The sequence below is a fragment of the Diplotaxodon limnothrissa genome, linkage group LG3, assembly GCF_057381915.1.
Source record: "Diplotaxodon limnothrissa isolate DT_005_m linkage group LG3, D_limnothrissa_male_GT1.1, whole genome shotgun sequence".
NCBI classification, from domain to species: domain Eukaryota; kingdom Metazoa; phylum Chordata; class Actinopteri; order Cichliformes; family Cichlidae; genus Diplotaxodon; species Diplotaxodon limnothrissa.
This window is the reverse complement of record NC_140598.1, coordinates 56,314,406-56,331,994: the sequence shown is the minus strand read 5'-3', so window position 1 is coordinate 56,331,994 and position 17,589 is coordinate 56,314,406. Positions and strand designations below refer to the sequence as shown.

The 17,589-nt window shown below is 42.4% G+C and overlaps 1 protein-coding gene across 3 annotated transcripts in view; it reads left to right on the top strand.

Moving 5' to 3' along the window:
* LOC146636642 (adhesion G protein-coupled receptor L3) overlaps positions 1-17,589 on the top strand; it is a 268,557-nt gene that overhangs the window by 132,055 nt on the left and 118,913 nt on the right. For all 3 annotated transcript variants that reach the window (XM_085349627.1, XM_085349626.1, XM_085349628.1), the window contains exon 5: positions 10,075-10,184. In XM_085349627.1, coding sequence (XP_085205753.1) covers positions 10,075-10,184 — 110 coding nt within the window. The remainder of the gene's footprint in view (positions 1-10,074; positions 10,185-17,589) is intronic.

Genomic DNA, 17,589 nt, shown 5'->3' with positions numbered 1-17,589 from the left:
TTAATCAGTTAAATTTCAAAGCACAGCAAGTTGTGCTGAGTAACTAAACCTCTCTCACGAAACTAGTGAGTCCACGTTTGGTAGGAGTGCAAGTGCAACCCGTGCATTTACCAAATGCCTACTGCAGCAGATCAGTCTTTCAGCAGTCATGAAACCGCTGGTGGTTTAGAGCGAAATCAGAACAGCGGCGTGAACCGCAGTAAATAAATTCCTCCCGATCATCGTGGCGAGAAAGGCTTTCCTTGAGGTGGTAACCTTTGTTTGGCCAGACCTTGGCTCGGCGATGATGTCTGACAAACAGAAGTCTGTGTGGCCGAGCGTCTGTTTCTCTCCAGAAGGGTGAAGAGAAACTATTAGGACTCCTCATGAGCACTTGTGGGCAGTGGAGAGATATCATTTGAATCGGCCACGGTTTTGTAGGTGTAGCTGCTTTGCTGCAGTCATTCTGCACTTATGTATGGCGGCTGTACGCTAGCAACTTATAGTCATAATGAATGCCGCCGTTAGCATGTGTCATTGCCCTGCAGGCTGTTTGTGTATAGTTGAATGCAGAGTGTTGGATAACAAGCTTTCTCCACAAAGGAGGAACTCTAAAGTGCAAATGAGCACAGAAACAATGTGGCAGGGTTTGGGGTTTAGCGACTGGAAAAAGAACCAAAACGGGGAAATGCTATAACCGATGTTTAGACTGAAACATCTCTGACTGAGGTGACCCTTAAAATCATGTTTAAAGTGCACATGTTCATCGAGCTGAGCTTGTGCTTCAGGTTCTCTACGCAAAGGACGTCACACGTGAATCTATATGTCGCCCCGTCCGTAAACTCAGTGTAGACTTGAATCTTTAAAATACTGCAGTCTGTGTTGTGGTTAATCATGTTTCCACATCCAGTCAGAGTGCCCCAGCGCCGCTGTGTTTTTCTCAGCTTGTCGTTGCGTCGGAATGAACTGTGGCTTATCTTCCAAATACAATATTAGAGAGGGAGGAAACTGTGTGATGTAAAATCTTATGAAAGCTACTAATCTGTGTGAATGGTTAAGAGGGATTATGCTTGTCAGGAGGGGGGGGGGAAGGAGAATGAGATGCTGTTTTTTTTCTTTCAGAAATAGCATTGAATTTATGTAAGCAGTGGAAGGAGTTCATGAGAGATGATCATTCCTGACCTTTGTTTGACTGCTCTTAATGAAAGTCTTATTCCGTACTTAACGCAGCCCAATAAAGGCCGTTCACAGAGCTCATGCACGCAGACGCGCCATCTTCCCCGCACTGTGGACTCACTCAGCACTTTCTTTATTTCTACTCAGCTCCACTGAGTTAATCCTGTAAAAAAAGAAAAGAAAAAAAAGAATATGGCTGATGTTTTGTTGTGTGCAAACGGTCTGACAAATGATTTTCTTCCATTTCGTGGCGTGCTGCAGATGCCACCCATCGTGCAGGAAGTGCTTCGGTGTGTTAGCGCTCCTCGCAGTCATCGATTATCCATTGAATATTAAGGACGGGTGCACTAGCATGAAGATGTTTGCACGTTTCTGCGAGCTTAAGCACTCAAGAACATTGAGCTCCTTCGGCAATGCACTCCAAATCCTTCGCACCCACGCTCGGCCATTGTATTTACGTTTTATGCACTGCATTCATTCCCAATCTGCCTCTTTTTGCTTTTTAATCTGTGTTGAGTGGCTCTCTCTCTATTGATGTTATGGAAAAAGACAAGAAAAACGATGGAATTTGTTGTCTCCATTCAGCGCTGCTTTACAGATGGGGTAAAGCATGGGGTTATGTGTTTGCATATGAGTGAGGAAGTCTCTTCATAGGTTCTGTGTCTCTGGAGGCAAAGGACAAGAGTTTTGGTTTCCGTTTGTTTCCCCTGCAGACTGGCAGACCGGACTAACTCTGATACAGTAACCACAGAAACGTGGCACACAATGAGGTGAATTATGTTTTCAATCTTTCAGTTTAAGTAGATGTAATATATGTTGCTTTAAAATGAGCCTGAATCCTTCTTCCTCAAATCAACAACTTTGTTAGAAAATGTTAACTTTACAGCTTAAGTACATATATTAATATAGTCTAATGTGTGCCTGTGAATGGATAAAATAAACATTCACAAACACAAAGTTTTCTGTTATGACCTATGTAGCTGAGTGAGGCTGCATCACTGGTTATTATTTATGAACAGATTTTGTACTCATACAGTATTTCCCTTGCATATCAATTATGTTGGTGGGCTGCCCAGGTAAGTTATGCGGTCTGTTTACTATCTAGCAAGCCCCACACTCTTATTTTGAAAGTTAAGCAGTTAGCGCTGGCGCTCCCTGTCTCTTCCATTTTGCTGTTGTGAGTCTTATCCCTCGGTTTCCACCGTCTTAGTCTGTAGGAGTCTGAGTCCATCCATTTTTTTGTTGTTGTTATTTATCGCCTCAAAGTATATTTTGCATGATTTAGTCATGTATTTAGAAAAACGTGGGTGTGCCTCCTGGCTGAGCTGGGTGTGGGCGTGCAGCAGCTACAGCTTTGGATTATTTTTGGAGGATTCTTTAGTTTACCTTTCAGGACGTCAGGTGCTGGGTTGAGGTGATTTGCTGGGAATGTGTGCTGTCAACCAATCATGTTTGAGCAGGCTGAAGTGAAGCATGGAGGTAGGAAGTAAAAGTAAACGCAGGGAACAGTTTTGATGAAATCCAATCTCAAAATCATCTCTTACTGTCTGATCACTGCTCATCTTTTTATTAGCTCTGTTGAATGTCAGTTCAAGAGTGAACTCTGACCTACACACAGGCGCACGAGTCCTGGTTTCACTGGAAGCCCAGGAACACTGTCCCAGAGGGTAAACCAAATAACAGAGAGTCCATTCTCATAGCCTGAAGAGAAATCTAGAGCAAATAAATAAGTAAAATAATCAAATACTGTATTTCCTCCTAGCTTCTAAGTCCACACTCCTATAATAAAGTCGTCAAGTTGCTAGAAACATGTCAATCATGTTAAGTGATGTATGGGCTGCCAGTAACAGGTATGATGTGGTTATGATTATAGAAGATTGGCTGCCAGGAAACAATCCTTTCCAATTTATCATCAAGGCTGACGAAATATAGAAGCTAATAAAAAAAATTTTTCTTTCCCCGTAAGTTTTTCACCTTTAATTCAGATACTGTACTGTGCTATTCTTGCTGGATATTAAAGTTGACCCATTATGATTCTATTATGAACCCAACCATAGTTTGAAATAATGAGATAAGCATACGTGCAAAGCATTTAATATCCAACAGCTTTTTCCTCCTTTTGGAGAACAGTGTGATGACCAAAATCGAGTTGGGGGCCGTTCATTTATATGCTCATCTGTTCAGATCTTCTCTTTTTGAGAGGCGGCCAATCAGAAGAAACTTTGTTTCAGAGTGAGGATGAACATAATTCTGGACCACACATGGTCCAGCGTGGTGTATATATAAGGATTAGCTTCAGCTGTGAATCGTGCAAAGCTACTCTAGTGCAGCCCAGGACTGAAATATAGAGCTGGAAATGAGCGTAAAAGTCCGGTTTAAGAGTTATACCTCAGAGCTTACAGGAGGAGTTAATGAATTAGTTCAATTTGGCTGATTTATGTTACACTAGCTGTAGTTAATGTGTCTGATAATCCCCAGCTCGTGGCTGAAGTAACTCCAAATTGCGTCAAAAACACATTATTCTATAGCAGCGTTACAGAAAACTTCAAGCTTATGCTCCCTAACAAGCCTCTCTGTGTGAACAGGAGCTTTTCCACCAGGGCTTTAACTGATAATTCCTCGTTCTGTAAAGGAGCTCCACTAATCAACACTGAATTGCTAACTTGTAAGACTTCTTGGTTTTACTCAGGAGCCAAATGCACAAGGCGTTCAAGGCCATCGCTTCACTTCCTCTTATCATGTTTTCTGAGATTTTTTTTCTTTCTTTTTCTGGGTGTTTTAAAGGTTGTGAGTTCCTTTTGTGTTTGTGTGTGTGCTGCACCAGGAGACAGGCTGAATGGGAAAAGATGGATGTTGCTGCATGCAACTGGGAAAGATAATGAATGAAGTCGATCGTGGGTGGCGAAGACCATCACTAAAGCGTAATGGGTCCCAACAGAGGGACGGGGATATTGACCCGTCCGTCACTTTTTTTTCTTCTTTCACTTCCGTCCTTTCCTTCCTCACAAATATAAACCCTCACAAATGTGCACACAGCACACAAAGGGGCACAGGAAACAAACAGCATGCACTTATTTTCGGCATACACGCCGAAAATAAGTGCATGAACGCCAGCTGAAACGTCTCCATTCATATTTGACTTACTTCAGGCGAAATTCTTTCATGTGGATTCTGGATTACAAATGGAAAATGGCTCAGAGCAATTTGGCATGCTGGAAGGAAATGGAGCAAAGCATTTTTCCCCCTCCCCCCGCTGAACCTTTAAAAACTGGCAAACCTTTCTCTTCTTCCACTCGGGTTGGTATTTCCCTCCTGATATAAATCAATTGAGTTCTGAAAGGAGAACAGTGGTGCACACCAGTTCTCTTTTATTACTCGCCAACGTGTACGGATCTGTCTGTCTTTGACAGCGGCCGCACCGTCCCTGTCTGTTTCGCATGTCTCCGTCCTCTTTTCTTTTATCGATTCGTTTGTTCACCCATTCGTCCATCCGCCCATTGATCCATTGATACAGTATTTGACCTGCGTCGGTGGTCAGCGGGCCAAAGGGGACTCGACCCACTTACTGTCGTCACAGGCAGCAGCCGGATCAGCCCGGCGATTATAGTGATTACGGTTTGTGCTTACATAGGGTTCTGCTGCTTTGTGCCACATCTCCCCTCGTCAGCTGGCAGCCTGAGTTCTAATCTGCCAGTTATAACAAACAGCAGACGTGGGAACAGGAGGAAAAAGCTATAAGGGAGGGGAAATCGGGAATGTGGATAGAAATGCGGTAGTTGGAGACCAAATAGCAAAATGTTTCTTATGGTCTTTTTGAGATCATATCTCATACATGATTGCATCCAGATGCAGTCCTTGTCATTTGGTGTCATTAAAGCCCTTTTCAGGCACGCCGTATGTAACGTTGCTGCCTTCATCAGTCTGTCGATGGCGGCATTTTGTCATTCAAACGTTGAAACACTTTAACTTTAATGGTCCTCATGACATCGTTCACACGCTCTCCCGTTACATTCACGGAACAAGCCAAGGTGCTTCCACATCGCTGTGTACCCTGTGGGAAGTTGGACAGCACATCAAATGACACACGGCGTGTTCTGGTTGGAGATTTCTTAAATCGGCAGCTGTGTTTTCATAGTTGTCTTGACAGTCAGAGATACAGTTATGTGAATGCATCCGCTCACGCTCTGGTTAACTTATTTCACAATTGTTGAAGTGGAGCTTATAGACGCAGCTCACACATCTGAAGTAAAAACAGCGTTCGCATCCGTGCCATCCAGTGACTCAAAAATGGATGAATTTTGATAAAACGTCGTAGGGGTGTAGAGTCGGGTCATGTTAGCCGTCTGTTAAAATTGGCTTCAAGGTCTCCAAGGTCAACTTAATGATTTATTGGTTGCAAATTGACAAGTGTGCTGTGTATTGTCAACATGTAGAAAGATTTAAAATATCATGTCACATGATCTGTCACCTCTCCTTCAAGGTCAAAGGTCATGTGACATGTGACGGATTGAGCTGAGGGCAGGTTTTCAGCCTGACAGTAATATTGGCATGGGATACTTTTTGGCTATAGCCGATTCATTTTATTATGAAGTCACAGTAACAGGTTATAACCATTTAAATACATAACAGTTTGAATAAGTGAACAAAGGTTTGTTTGGGTTTTTGAGAAATGACATGACAATGAAATGAATGCTACACATGAGCTATATCAACAAAAAATATTATACTCGGAATTATGTCAAGTGTTTTAAAATAGGGTTTAAACGTACAAATAAAAGCCTGCAGTTTCCGTTTGTTGTTACGGGACTGCAATCTTTTTTTAGCGGGCTTTTAGGGTTTTAGTCACTCCTAAGAAAAACTTCCAGAAACAGCTTGAAGCAACAAGCTAACGTCAGCTCCTGTTGTTTTTTTTTCAAGAACTGACTGGATTGACTCCAGTAATCTGATCTGTCACCAGAGTGCCATTGGCTTGGACATGTAGCCAGCACATTAAGATACTGCCAGGTTAATGGAAAGGACTGCATCGCTGTAAGGGGCTTATGTGCCCATTGAACCTACACACAAATCCGTTTGCGTCTCATTGCCTCTGAAACCTTCCAAGGCGATACCTACAGCAGCTCGTGCCACCTGATGTTTACTTCCCTCAGTGAGCTGTGCTGTGTGTAAGCAACATACCCCTATACATATTTAAATTCATCCCTCATACTGACTCTATTACCCCTCCCCACTGCTAGTTCAAGGATCAAACCAGTGCCAATTGTCTGACGCAATCCCGATTAACACCCATAATTGGTGTTGTGAAGTCTTTGTGGTGTCCGTAGCTTCTCCCTCCATCTCCCTCTATCTATACATTTAATTGTAATTATTTTTCAGTGTCTGGGTGACTTCAGGACACTATAGGAACACTGATTAGGAGGCATTTGTGTGTGTAGGTTAAAACATGGACTGATAAGAGGGATTTGGGTCAAGGTGGATGATAAGGCTGGGATTAAGTTTGCAATAATATTAAATACATGGTAAATACACGTTATTCCCTCAAGAGTAAGTTATTATAAACCACTGTATGATTAAATTTTTGGATTTGATCATAGCTTAAATTCTCAGTGAGCGTCGGTAAACCTAAAAGACGGTATCAGCTCGGTACTTCAGTACTCTGCACAACAACAGCTACTGTGCAATATAGTTAGGAAAAATGTGTGTATGTGTTGCAATATCCACTCTCCAGTCCAGCTTCTAGCTAGTTGCATCTCTGCCGACCATCTCCTTTGCAGTTCTTTCTGACATATCATCTTTGAACCTGCTGATTACAAATCCTCCGGTCTCTAAGTAGAATAAATCAGAAAGTATGGCAAAGAAAAAGGGTATAGAGATGAGCCCTGATAATTGTTCCCCACTTTCATAGGCTTGACCTCTTATTGTTCGACTGGCGCTTACTGCCTGCAGTTTAAGTCTTCATGGTGCTGACGGTCAGATGAGGCGAGCGGCAGAAGATGAGGCGGATGTTGGAAGGAGGTGGGAGCTGGTCACGTAACACATAAAGCTCACACGAGTCGAGAGTCGGCAGACCATATCTCATTACTTGGCTGGCTCGAAATGAGATGGGGCCCCTTTTTTGCTTGTCCGTCACTGGTGCGATTGATTAGTCAGCAGCCAATCAATGTTAATTAAGGTGTAGAGAATCCTTTAATTGTGGTGTATGAATCATTGTGTCAGACCCTGCCTTGACCTTCACAAGACTTGCGCTGTGAACGGCCTTGGTGGGGCATAAATACCTTTTATATATGGCAATATAATGGCGGTCTGTAAACGAGTATAGATCTGACGAATGGCAATCCTGTATACACTGGAGCTTGGAGCAGGAGGGCCTCACTAAGATCACATATGCAACCCGGTGCTTTGAACAGAAGCCTGTCCCACCTTCGTATCCTCTCATTTTTCTTCACTTTTTAAATAGATGCAGAGCTGGAAAAGATCGATACCTGTCAAAAGATTTAAGAGTTAATGTTGTGAGATAAGTGTTGCTATTATCTGTGGCGAGAGGGTCTCCGTGCATATGGAGTGGGGCTTTGATTGATGACTGCCAAAAACAAAATGGCACATGAGACTACCACAGGCACCGTAATTGTGTTTTTTAATGAAGACCTACATTTTATGTGGGAGCTGATTTCGCACTCGGTCGATTGTGTCTACTCCGTCCTCTCTACCGCCGCTGCCACCATCCATCATGCAGTCATAACAATGTTACCTGTATGTGGTTGAAGCCTGGTCGTAAGTCCGTGACTTCCCGCTCTAATCCTTCACAGAAAGATGAATTTGCCCCTGACTGTGTCACCTGAACCTAAATTAAAGTGAACTTTATGATCGTTATTCATTTACAACATGTCTCTCAAGCGCTGGCTGTATACAAAACGTGGATGTGGCCACTGTGGCATCACACAGTTCTTTGTGAAATCTAGTTTTTAGGCCCCGGTTTTATCAATTTAGTCATTTTTGCTTTCGTTGTGGCCAGAAGAGGCCATAGTGAGACAAAATGTTAGTGTTTTCAGCTAATGGTAGCAAGTTTTGTCATCATAGCACATTGGCAGTGTTGGGGAGTAACGGAATACATGTAGCGGCGTTACGTATTTAAAATATAGAATATGAGTAACTTTATTCCGTTACAGTTACTTTTCAAAGAGGTGGTATTCAGAATACAGTTACTTTGTTGAAATTAAGGGTGTAATCCGGTGGTCTTTTCCTGTTTCATATGTTAGGCTATGCCCTCTCTATTTTTGGTAATTCCATGCCGGTGGAAACCCAAACACCTGTTTTATATACGCGCCGAATAGTTTTCTATATGAGATCGCTGCAAAAAGTGCAGCCTTACCTAATGTCCACCCTACTGTTACTCATTTTATAATAAAATTTAAAAATCTAGTTGGTGTTGGTATGGTGAGTATCCTTCAGTAATAGTAATAAATCACACAGCAATAGTACATTCATGTAGTTGTAAAAAGCATGATAATATATTAAGTAATCCAAAGTATTCAGAATACGTTACTCTCATTGAGTAACGTTACAAAATACATTTTGGGGCATGTAATCTGTAATCTGTCGTGGAATACATTTAAAATGTATAAAAGTAACCTTCTCAACACTGCACATTGGTGTGTATGTGCAAATATCCATACTACAGATATAAATACTAAAATTTCGCTTGTGAAATGACCAGTTAGCAAGTCATGTTATTTGTTGGATATTTGAATGAAAAATTCCCCAGACCATCATCACGACAAATACAATTTAGAGGTTCAGTTCACGAGTGAAATCAGCTCATTGCCTAGCAGACAGCCACCAGCTGTTATGCTGCTAGCTGCCTGTGGCAATTTCAAGAGCTTCCAATGTCAGAGCTATCTTCTCTCTCTTCTACTTTATTTAGGGCAGCATATCTAAACAAGTCTCTTGTCAGTATTGTTATCCACTAGTCGTTGCTCATATGTGTTGTATGAGATATTGCATATATTATATTAGCTGTGAAAAACACCATATATGCAGTCTATGAGGTGCATTGGTAGCACAATCCTATCACAGGAAGAAGGTTCCTGGTTCAGATCTAAATGCTGCGTTTCTCTGTGGCGACTTGTATCTTCTCCCGGTGCCTGTGTAGGTTTCCTCTGTGTACTCCAGCTTCCTCCCACAGTCCACAGACATGCATAATAGGCTAATGGGTGATTCTAAAATTAGCTGTGGATGAGAGGTAGATGAAGTCCTTGATGAAGTGTAAAGAATAAAACACCGTAGGAATCTATGTTAAAATGTAGCTTGGGGTCTAAAGTACGGCTAGAAACATATAAATGCAACAAGAAAAATACATCAACTCTGAAATTTGCATTAATTTAGAAACACTAACAGCTAATAGCGATCAAACAGTTGAACTATTTTGTGTCTGGATCGACTTGAATCACTGAAAATTCTGTTTTTAGAAACGGCAGTTGAACCATAGGAGTTATAGATAAATATAAATAAATAGATAAACGTGTGAATTCATTTCCTGATTGATTAGGCCGCCCTTATTTGCTTCCATTCATATTTCCAGTTTGTAACAGACTTTGTGTTAGTGTAGTCTCTAGGTTTAGTGACATCGTGATGGCATATTTTGTCAGTCTTCCTCCGAGAAATCCAAAAATAGAAATAAATTAATTAAAATAAATGTATCCCGTGAATTCGAGGCATAAAAGTAGATGAGTTGAGTTCATAAACAGTGGAGCTTTGTGATCGTCTTAATCTCTTCTACGGAATAAAGTGCTTTAAAGTTCATTAACCACACACTAAATGTCTGACTAATGTGCCACTGTATATTGTGGCCATTCACAAGGACGTGATTATCTAATGCTTTACTTATTTATTTATTTTAACAGAATGACTTTTCTTTGCTTTCAGATGTAACAACAGGACCCAGTGTGCTGTTGTGGCAGGACCAGACGTATTTCCTGACCCGTGCCCGGGAACCTACAAATACCTGGAAGTCCAGTATGAATGTGTGCCCTACAGTATGTATCCCCCAGCTCTCCTAATGTTCTTGCCCATTCTCGTTTCCTCTTAACAACAGCGCCTCATCAGAAATGGTCGGAAATACTAAATATCTCAGATGTGTCATCCAGTCTAGTGGAAAAGATTAGGACCCTGCAGTGAGTGCGAAGACGCGCGATGGTTTCTGTTATCCGAAAACATAACACCCTGCACGAGCGCAGGAAATGTGAATGACAGTGTTGCTTACCTGTGAAAAATAATACAGTTTATCAGTTTAGAGGAACGCTACCTGCTGATGCAGCGCTGTTGTTTATCAAGCCGTCTCTTTGTTATAACTGACAGGTGATTAACGCTTCCTGCGTCGTATTAATTCCATGTGGCATCAGTTAGATCAACAGTGTTACAGTTTACACTTATTTTACTCCGAGTGGCGTTTTTGGAGCCGTGCAATTTATAAAAATAGAAGCGAGCAAATCATTTTTGAACTTTTAATCCGTTTTTCGTCAACCTGTTAGTGCTGCTGCTGTTCCAAAACGGAGTAAGGCATATATCCCATAATGCATTCAGGCTTTCTCTTGTTTTTTTAAATGGCGCTTGTCACAACCTTCCCATCAGCTCCCTCGGTTCAAAGCGCATTAATATCTTTGAGGAATCACGTCTGATGATGTCAAGTCTCTATTTCCATCACAGCAAGAAAGGCCGTTTTGACTTTCATTAAAAAGAAAAGTACTCATTCTCAGTTCAGTTCAGCTCAGTGGACGCCGGCTAATGTTCTGACTAGTGAGGCATCTCTGAAGGGGGTAAATAAAAATGATTTAATTAGTGCAGCAGGTGAAAAACACTGTGAGGCTGCAACATAACCTAAGTGAAAGCATTTGGACAGGGAATGGAAGGATCAGCATGGGGTGACAGGATGAGCGTGCTGAGAGGATATCCAGGCGAGGCTAAAGGAAGTGGCATGGACATTGCCATATGACCTTTGCTATTGTCTTTTTAATGAACTTTGAAGTGGAACACCAAAGTCACAATAATTACGTCTGCCAAAAATCCTGATGCTCAAAAAAGGGGGAAATATTTAATCATGGGCATTTAGCTGTGTAGTCTACAGCGGCTGCATTGAAGTGAGTTGTAGTAATTCAAATCAAAGCCATCTTTTAACATTTGATGTCCTTACATGGTTCCCTCAGTAGTGGGCCTGACAGTAGCTTTCATGTTGTGAAGTGAAAGCCCTTTTTGTCTGTGATCCAGAGCTAGCAAATGGTCTTTTTATTCCTCGCTGTAATATGCACATTATGCTATTTCAGTCACCCAGTGCCACTGTCTTTCCTAGGTGTCATAGTCTTGGGATACTAACAAGGATAAAGCCACTGCAATGAACAGTAGCCCACTTTCAGTCACTTTTTGCGTCTGTCACACTTGCATCTACTCAAGTTTTCAACCTTTTGAACTCAAGCATTTCACTAGTTTACCATTTTGACCATGAGGCAGCTAGATTCTTGAAATATGCGCAAGATCATGAGAAAGGCTTTAGCGGAGGCGGGCACTTTTACCAAGGGGCTACATCAGAAACTGGGACTGTTGTGGAGCGCCGCACGGAAAGCAGTTTAAAACTCAAGTTTTGAAAAGTGCTGTACAAATCAACTTTATTATAATTATTATAATTATTATAATTATTATTAGTGTGATTACCAATGAGATAATAAAGAGGGAAAATTATTTTCAGCAGAACTGAGTTTAACTTACTGGTGTGGCCCTCCACAACAGTCCTAGTTTCTCACCCCTGCTTTAAGGTATGGGCTTTAGGCCGGTTGGGTTATTACCGGTCAGTAAGATCTCAGCTATGTGTGTTTAATTTTGGGTAATTCTTAAAACACACAGTAACTGCCAGCAAATGAGTTTAATTCTAACATTTTAAACACAAAGACAGCACAAGTCCTCGAGGGCTACAATAACTACATTGCTTAATAGCTACACTGGTTTATTGCAAGAAACTTGTGGCTTTTTTCCCTCTTTAGTTAATAATCAAGCTGCAAGTTGGAGACAGGGACCGATGATTCACTGGCCTGATTCTTTGAAATTAGCCTGCAGCACACAGTCCTAGATGGGTCATCCAGTGTCACTTGCAAGCAAGACTTACCACATGTGTGAGAAACCATTTTATACTTGCTGACACGTAAAAAGATATTATTTTATCATTTGGTCCTCAAGATTTTACCTGTAGAAATTGCACGCGCACACTTTTGCACAGTGTAAGAACATTTCTGTGCACATATCAGTGAACGAGGCTCGTTCTTCGAAACCTTAACTGGGAGTGTGGACATTATTTTTTCTTATCATAGAGAAACAATACGATTGGTTGATTCTTGCTCTCTTTGACTACTCAGATGGACATGGCAATTTTTTTCCTCATGATTATGTCGGTTGCTTAATTTACATTGTTGCTACTCCAGTCCACCGAGTGTAGGTTGGAGTCATTTTTTCTTTCTTTTCTCCAACACATAGGCATTGTTTTCAGCCGGACCTTATCCCAGTGGTGCAATGTAATTGACCTCCAGTTCGATGGGAAATGAAATTATTTTTGCCCTTTCCACATGCTTGAACAGCATGGAAAAAACATAAGGACTTCCACCCCCATCCCATCCTCTTACAATTACTTCCAATTTATTCTATTGGTGTCAGATTTCTAAAATAATAGACACACACATTATGGCTCCATATATTATGCTGTAAAAAAGCTGCTGCCTAATGCAGAAGCTGGGTTTTCCTGTCCTGTCTGGATCCCTGTAACACATGCAATTGTCCCCTAAGGTGATGGAAAATTCTGCAATACCCTCAGGACCCAGTGGCATTTTCATTCAGCGATCTCTTTAATGTTTTCTCTTACTCGATAAGTCTGACTTAAACAGTAAAAAAAAAAGAAACCATAACTCATAACTTGACTGCATTCCCATAATGCTGTAAAACAGTTTCTGCAGCTTAATTGCTTTAATACCCAGGACTCCTATTAGGGTTCCACGAGGGAGAAATACCGAGGCACCTTGTGTGGTTTAACTATGGATCGCTCCCAGATATGGCCATAAGATCGAGAAATCTGCTGGCAATGCATAAACATGGCAGCAGTCATGTAGCAGTTTATTTGTATATTGAGTGTGGAAGCAAAGTGTAATCACAAGCGGTCACTGGAGACGCATTTGAAACGGATTCGGTGGCGGGATATGAATGAATTCATCTGTGACGGCCCGGTAAACTCTCTTCACACCTCCCAGATGAATCAATCAGAACCTTTTGGCTGGACTGAATCACACTGAAAGTGCTTCCTTCACATTTGTGTGTCATGCTTACGTGTTTGATTATGGCTACGTGTCTTGCGAAAATAAGTCTCAATGGGGAGGATGAAGGAAAAAAAGCACAATAGATTTAAGTGGTTTGTGTGTTAATTGGAAATGAGGTATGGATAGAGACATGGCAGCTCAATTGTGGATCGGCTTTTAACACAAGTCTCCTTACAGAGTTCCTGAGACTGACTGAAGGATTTGAGTGTTTAATAAGAGGAGCAGCCACCCATGACTCCAACTCTTCTTTCTCTGTATTCCACTGACAAGCTCTCCCTCTCAATCCTAATACTCTTTTTTTTTTTTTTTACCCTCACTTTCTCTAACATTTCGTCCTTTAAGTCCTCTCGCTGGCCTCCCCCACCCCTCCCACTCTATCTCCCTTTATTTGCCACCTCTGTTCCCTCACTCCAGAGTCTCATCTGCCCCTTCTCTTCTCCCCGACCACCTTCGCTGACAGCTTTTATCTGTTTTCTGCTTGAGGAGCTTCTTTTTCTTTCTTTTTCCTTTTAGGACAAATTACCGCCGTCCTCTCCACATCTCTATAAGCCGGCGAGATTGTGCGATTGGATCCGCTGTCAATAACAGCGGAGGGCTGTGCCAAATCGATGGACACATGTTGCAGATACAATATTGATTTTATTAATTTGCGATTCGACCCGCTCCATCAGTTGTAATGGAAGAAATGTTAGAACAATTACCGTTGTGGGTGCCAGTGTTTGCCCGTGCTGGCGCTGTGGCACGCGCGGCGCGATCCGTCATGTTTTCATTTGAGCTGCTGTCTGGATAATTATTCGATATGAGCTGCGAGTTTCTTGGATGAGGAAATGCCACCGCGTTGAACGATGAGGGTGGGAAAGCAGCGCCGACATAAAGGTGAAACAATAAAAAAGGAATTTATACATTTTGCATTTGAAACATTAAGCTCTTACTAAATAAAGCTTAATAGCATGCGCTTGTATTTACCTCAGGAATTCATCAGAGTCCTGTGAACATGACTAATTTTTAATCTGCCCGACGACTCTTTCTTTTTGCAACACAGCAGATTGCACACGCCCCTCTGTGCAGTTCACATATTAGCAAGGCCGACTTCGGGCACAAGTGACACGCTGACCCTTTATGATGACTCATAAACACGAGCGCGCTCTTATGGCTGACATCTGTCTCCGCCCCGCCCTCTCACCTTGACTTTCCGCAGCCAAGCGGAGAGATGCAAGCGTATTCTCATCGTGCCTTATTACAGCCTTCTTTCCTCGCTCGCTCCGTCTTTCTCTCGGTGTAACTTCCACTTTAACAACTCCTCCCGAAGGCCGAGCTCATGAGAGGTCAACACAACTGCGTCTCCCTCCTACACACCCACCGCTCCTTCCTCGGCTGTAATGAAGCGCTTAGATCTCCTCAGCAGGCCCGTCATCTTCCCCGTCATCTTCCCCATCTTGTCGCACAAGATTCCGACCTGTGTTGCAGTGCTCTGCCGTTGACAGCCTGTGGTTGTCTTCCTAGTCCTCCTCCCCTCACGTCGACCGCAATCTTTTGGTAATTACATGTATCTTTCTGTGCACTTTCGATGATCCAGGCAGGCGATCATGTCCCTTACCCTCCCACCACCTGCCCCCCACACACACAAACACAAAAAAGATGAAGTAGTGGATATGAGGGAAATGTATTTGCGCTGTTCACTTTGCAAAACTTACACTTCACTGTGCTCGGCAGACGAGCTGAAACGGAAAGGCAGAAGACAAGAAGAGAGTGGAAGAACAAAGGAGGAAAAACCTGCTGGCAGTCTGTTGCTATACATAAGCCACTGGTTCCCCCCACTGTTTGCAGCTAATAAGGACAGTGTAAAATCCTGCCTTTCACAGTGGGATCCAGCTCAGCCCTGTCAGATACGGCTCACTCTTTGGAAGCTAAGCCAGGACATACGATCATGGAATCGATTGCCTCGTTTGATTGGGGCCGCAGTAATCCCGGAGCTCACGCCTCGTAAAGTTGCGGTGTAATTTCTCATATTTATTCATCCATTCGCTTTTTGTTTTTTTCTCGTTTCAAACTTGCCTAATTGGTTTTTAATTCTTTTCGCCAGTGATAACAACACACCTAACAGGTTCTGGGGGCCCGTAATTGAATAATGGTGTAGATTGTTTTGGCAGGTTTTACCCAGCACCTGCTACCAGTCTCTATCCTTCACTGTTGGCAGGTTGAACTGTGAAATCGATGCTGTACACATGGCTCTCGCTTACACTGCAGCCTGGTTATAATGCGCGCGATTTGCAGAGTCTGTAACGCAGCGGTTACACCTAAAGTAAACACCACCTGTGTGACCAGGAGTCTGCGTCTCAACAGGGTGCGCGGCTCGCTGCTGTGAACTCATGTAAGGATTTTGGATCATTAATAACAGAAATGGTGATGTCGAGGCACAAATCTGATTTGATTTAGTTGCTCGGCGTTCCTACACCGTCAGCGCTCTCCCTTACGAGCACCCAGTCAGCTCTCTTTCCCTCGGATAATCTCGCAGCAACATTTAAGCTTCTTGAAGAGTAGATCGCCCCATTAGATGCTATCTGTAAATCTACTTAGCAGATTGTACGGAAGTTCAGTGGCGTTTCGCCCTTGAGCTCTCTAGTCCACGTTCATAAGGTCCTGCGTGGGAGTCAGTACTGTGACAGCAGATACATCACCAAACCACACCCTCTTCACTCCCAGCTGACATGCCAGCGAGCATTAGACTGCTTGTTCAGACACCTTCTTTTTTTAATCTTACCACCTGGGCGAACAGCTCCACTTCCTCCCATGTGTGAAGGGGCCCTGTAATGTCATCTCATCACTCAGAGATGGCTGACCACTCCCCAGCCCACGCGGTATGCTTTGACGACTGTGACTTCCTGCCACATATCTCACACTCCAGATTCACACTGGTGCAGTGGCCTGAATTCGCACTGATTGGTCAGAAACTTCTTGCTATTTTTTTTGGGGGGGGGGCCCTTTATCGAATCCATCCAATTAGGGTGTTCATGCTGGCTTCCTGTCACACTGTTGCAGTTTAGTGGGACACAAAGACATAGTTGATATTAATGGAAACATAGTAGCATTTTGTTGTTGCGACTATTCAAAATGCCTGGTGTGAAAAAGAGAAATGAGATATCATTCAACCAACTATGTGCTGGTTTGCAGGCAATACATAGAAAAGTTCTTGTTTTATTTTGTTTTAAAATGGATCAATTGTTAAATCAATCTACTGTCCACAGACTAGAAAACTAAATAAATGTCATATAAAAAAAAATTCATAAATTCAGCTCTGAATAATCCATGAATGAAACTCAGGGTAAAACCCTTCAGAGGAGTAAAACTGGAGAGTGTGATGGATGAATGTGCAACTCAAGTAGAGATTTCTGTCTCAGTTTGTGAAAATAAGCTTCCTAAAGGATGCATTTTAAAGTTCCACACAGTTTGAAAGTAATATTAACAATGAAAAGAAAATACAAGCTCATATGAATATATATTTGAGGTATAAAGAAAGTACAGCCTCGTGCAAGTTCAAGCCCTCATGTACCGGGACATTTAAAACTCATCTGGTACTTTGCAGATGTAGCTAGACCACATTATGGCTCACTCTTCTTTACAATGCTCCTTCAGTTCATTTGAGGTTTGCAGGGATTTATTTGTACACAGCTGTCTTAACGTTCCACCGCAGCATTTCAGTCAGTATGAAGCTTTCTGGACTCCTGTTGGAGATTTGCTGCTATGCTTGGGATCATTGTCCTGTTGCATGAGTCAGTTTTAGCCAAAGTTGACTTCACGCTCTCTGAATGCTTTGGTATACAGAGTTTATAGTTAATGTTTATGGACTTTGAGGTGTCCAGGTCCTGTGGCTTGAAAGCCAACCAAAATCATCACCCCTCCACCACCATGACTAATGGTTGGTTTGAGATGTTTGTGCTGATGTGCTGTGTTGGCACATGGTCAGTCATCTCACCTTTGGTCTCATCTGTCCAACAACCATTGTTCCAGAAGTCTTGGCCTTATAACACTTTAATGTCTTTCATCCTTGGCATTGAGTTAACACACATCTGAATGTTCCAGAGCAGTAAACTGC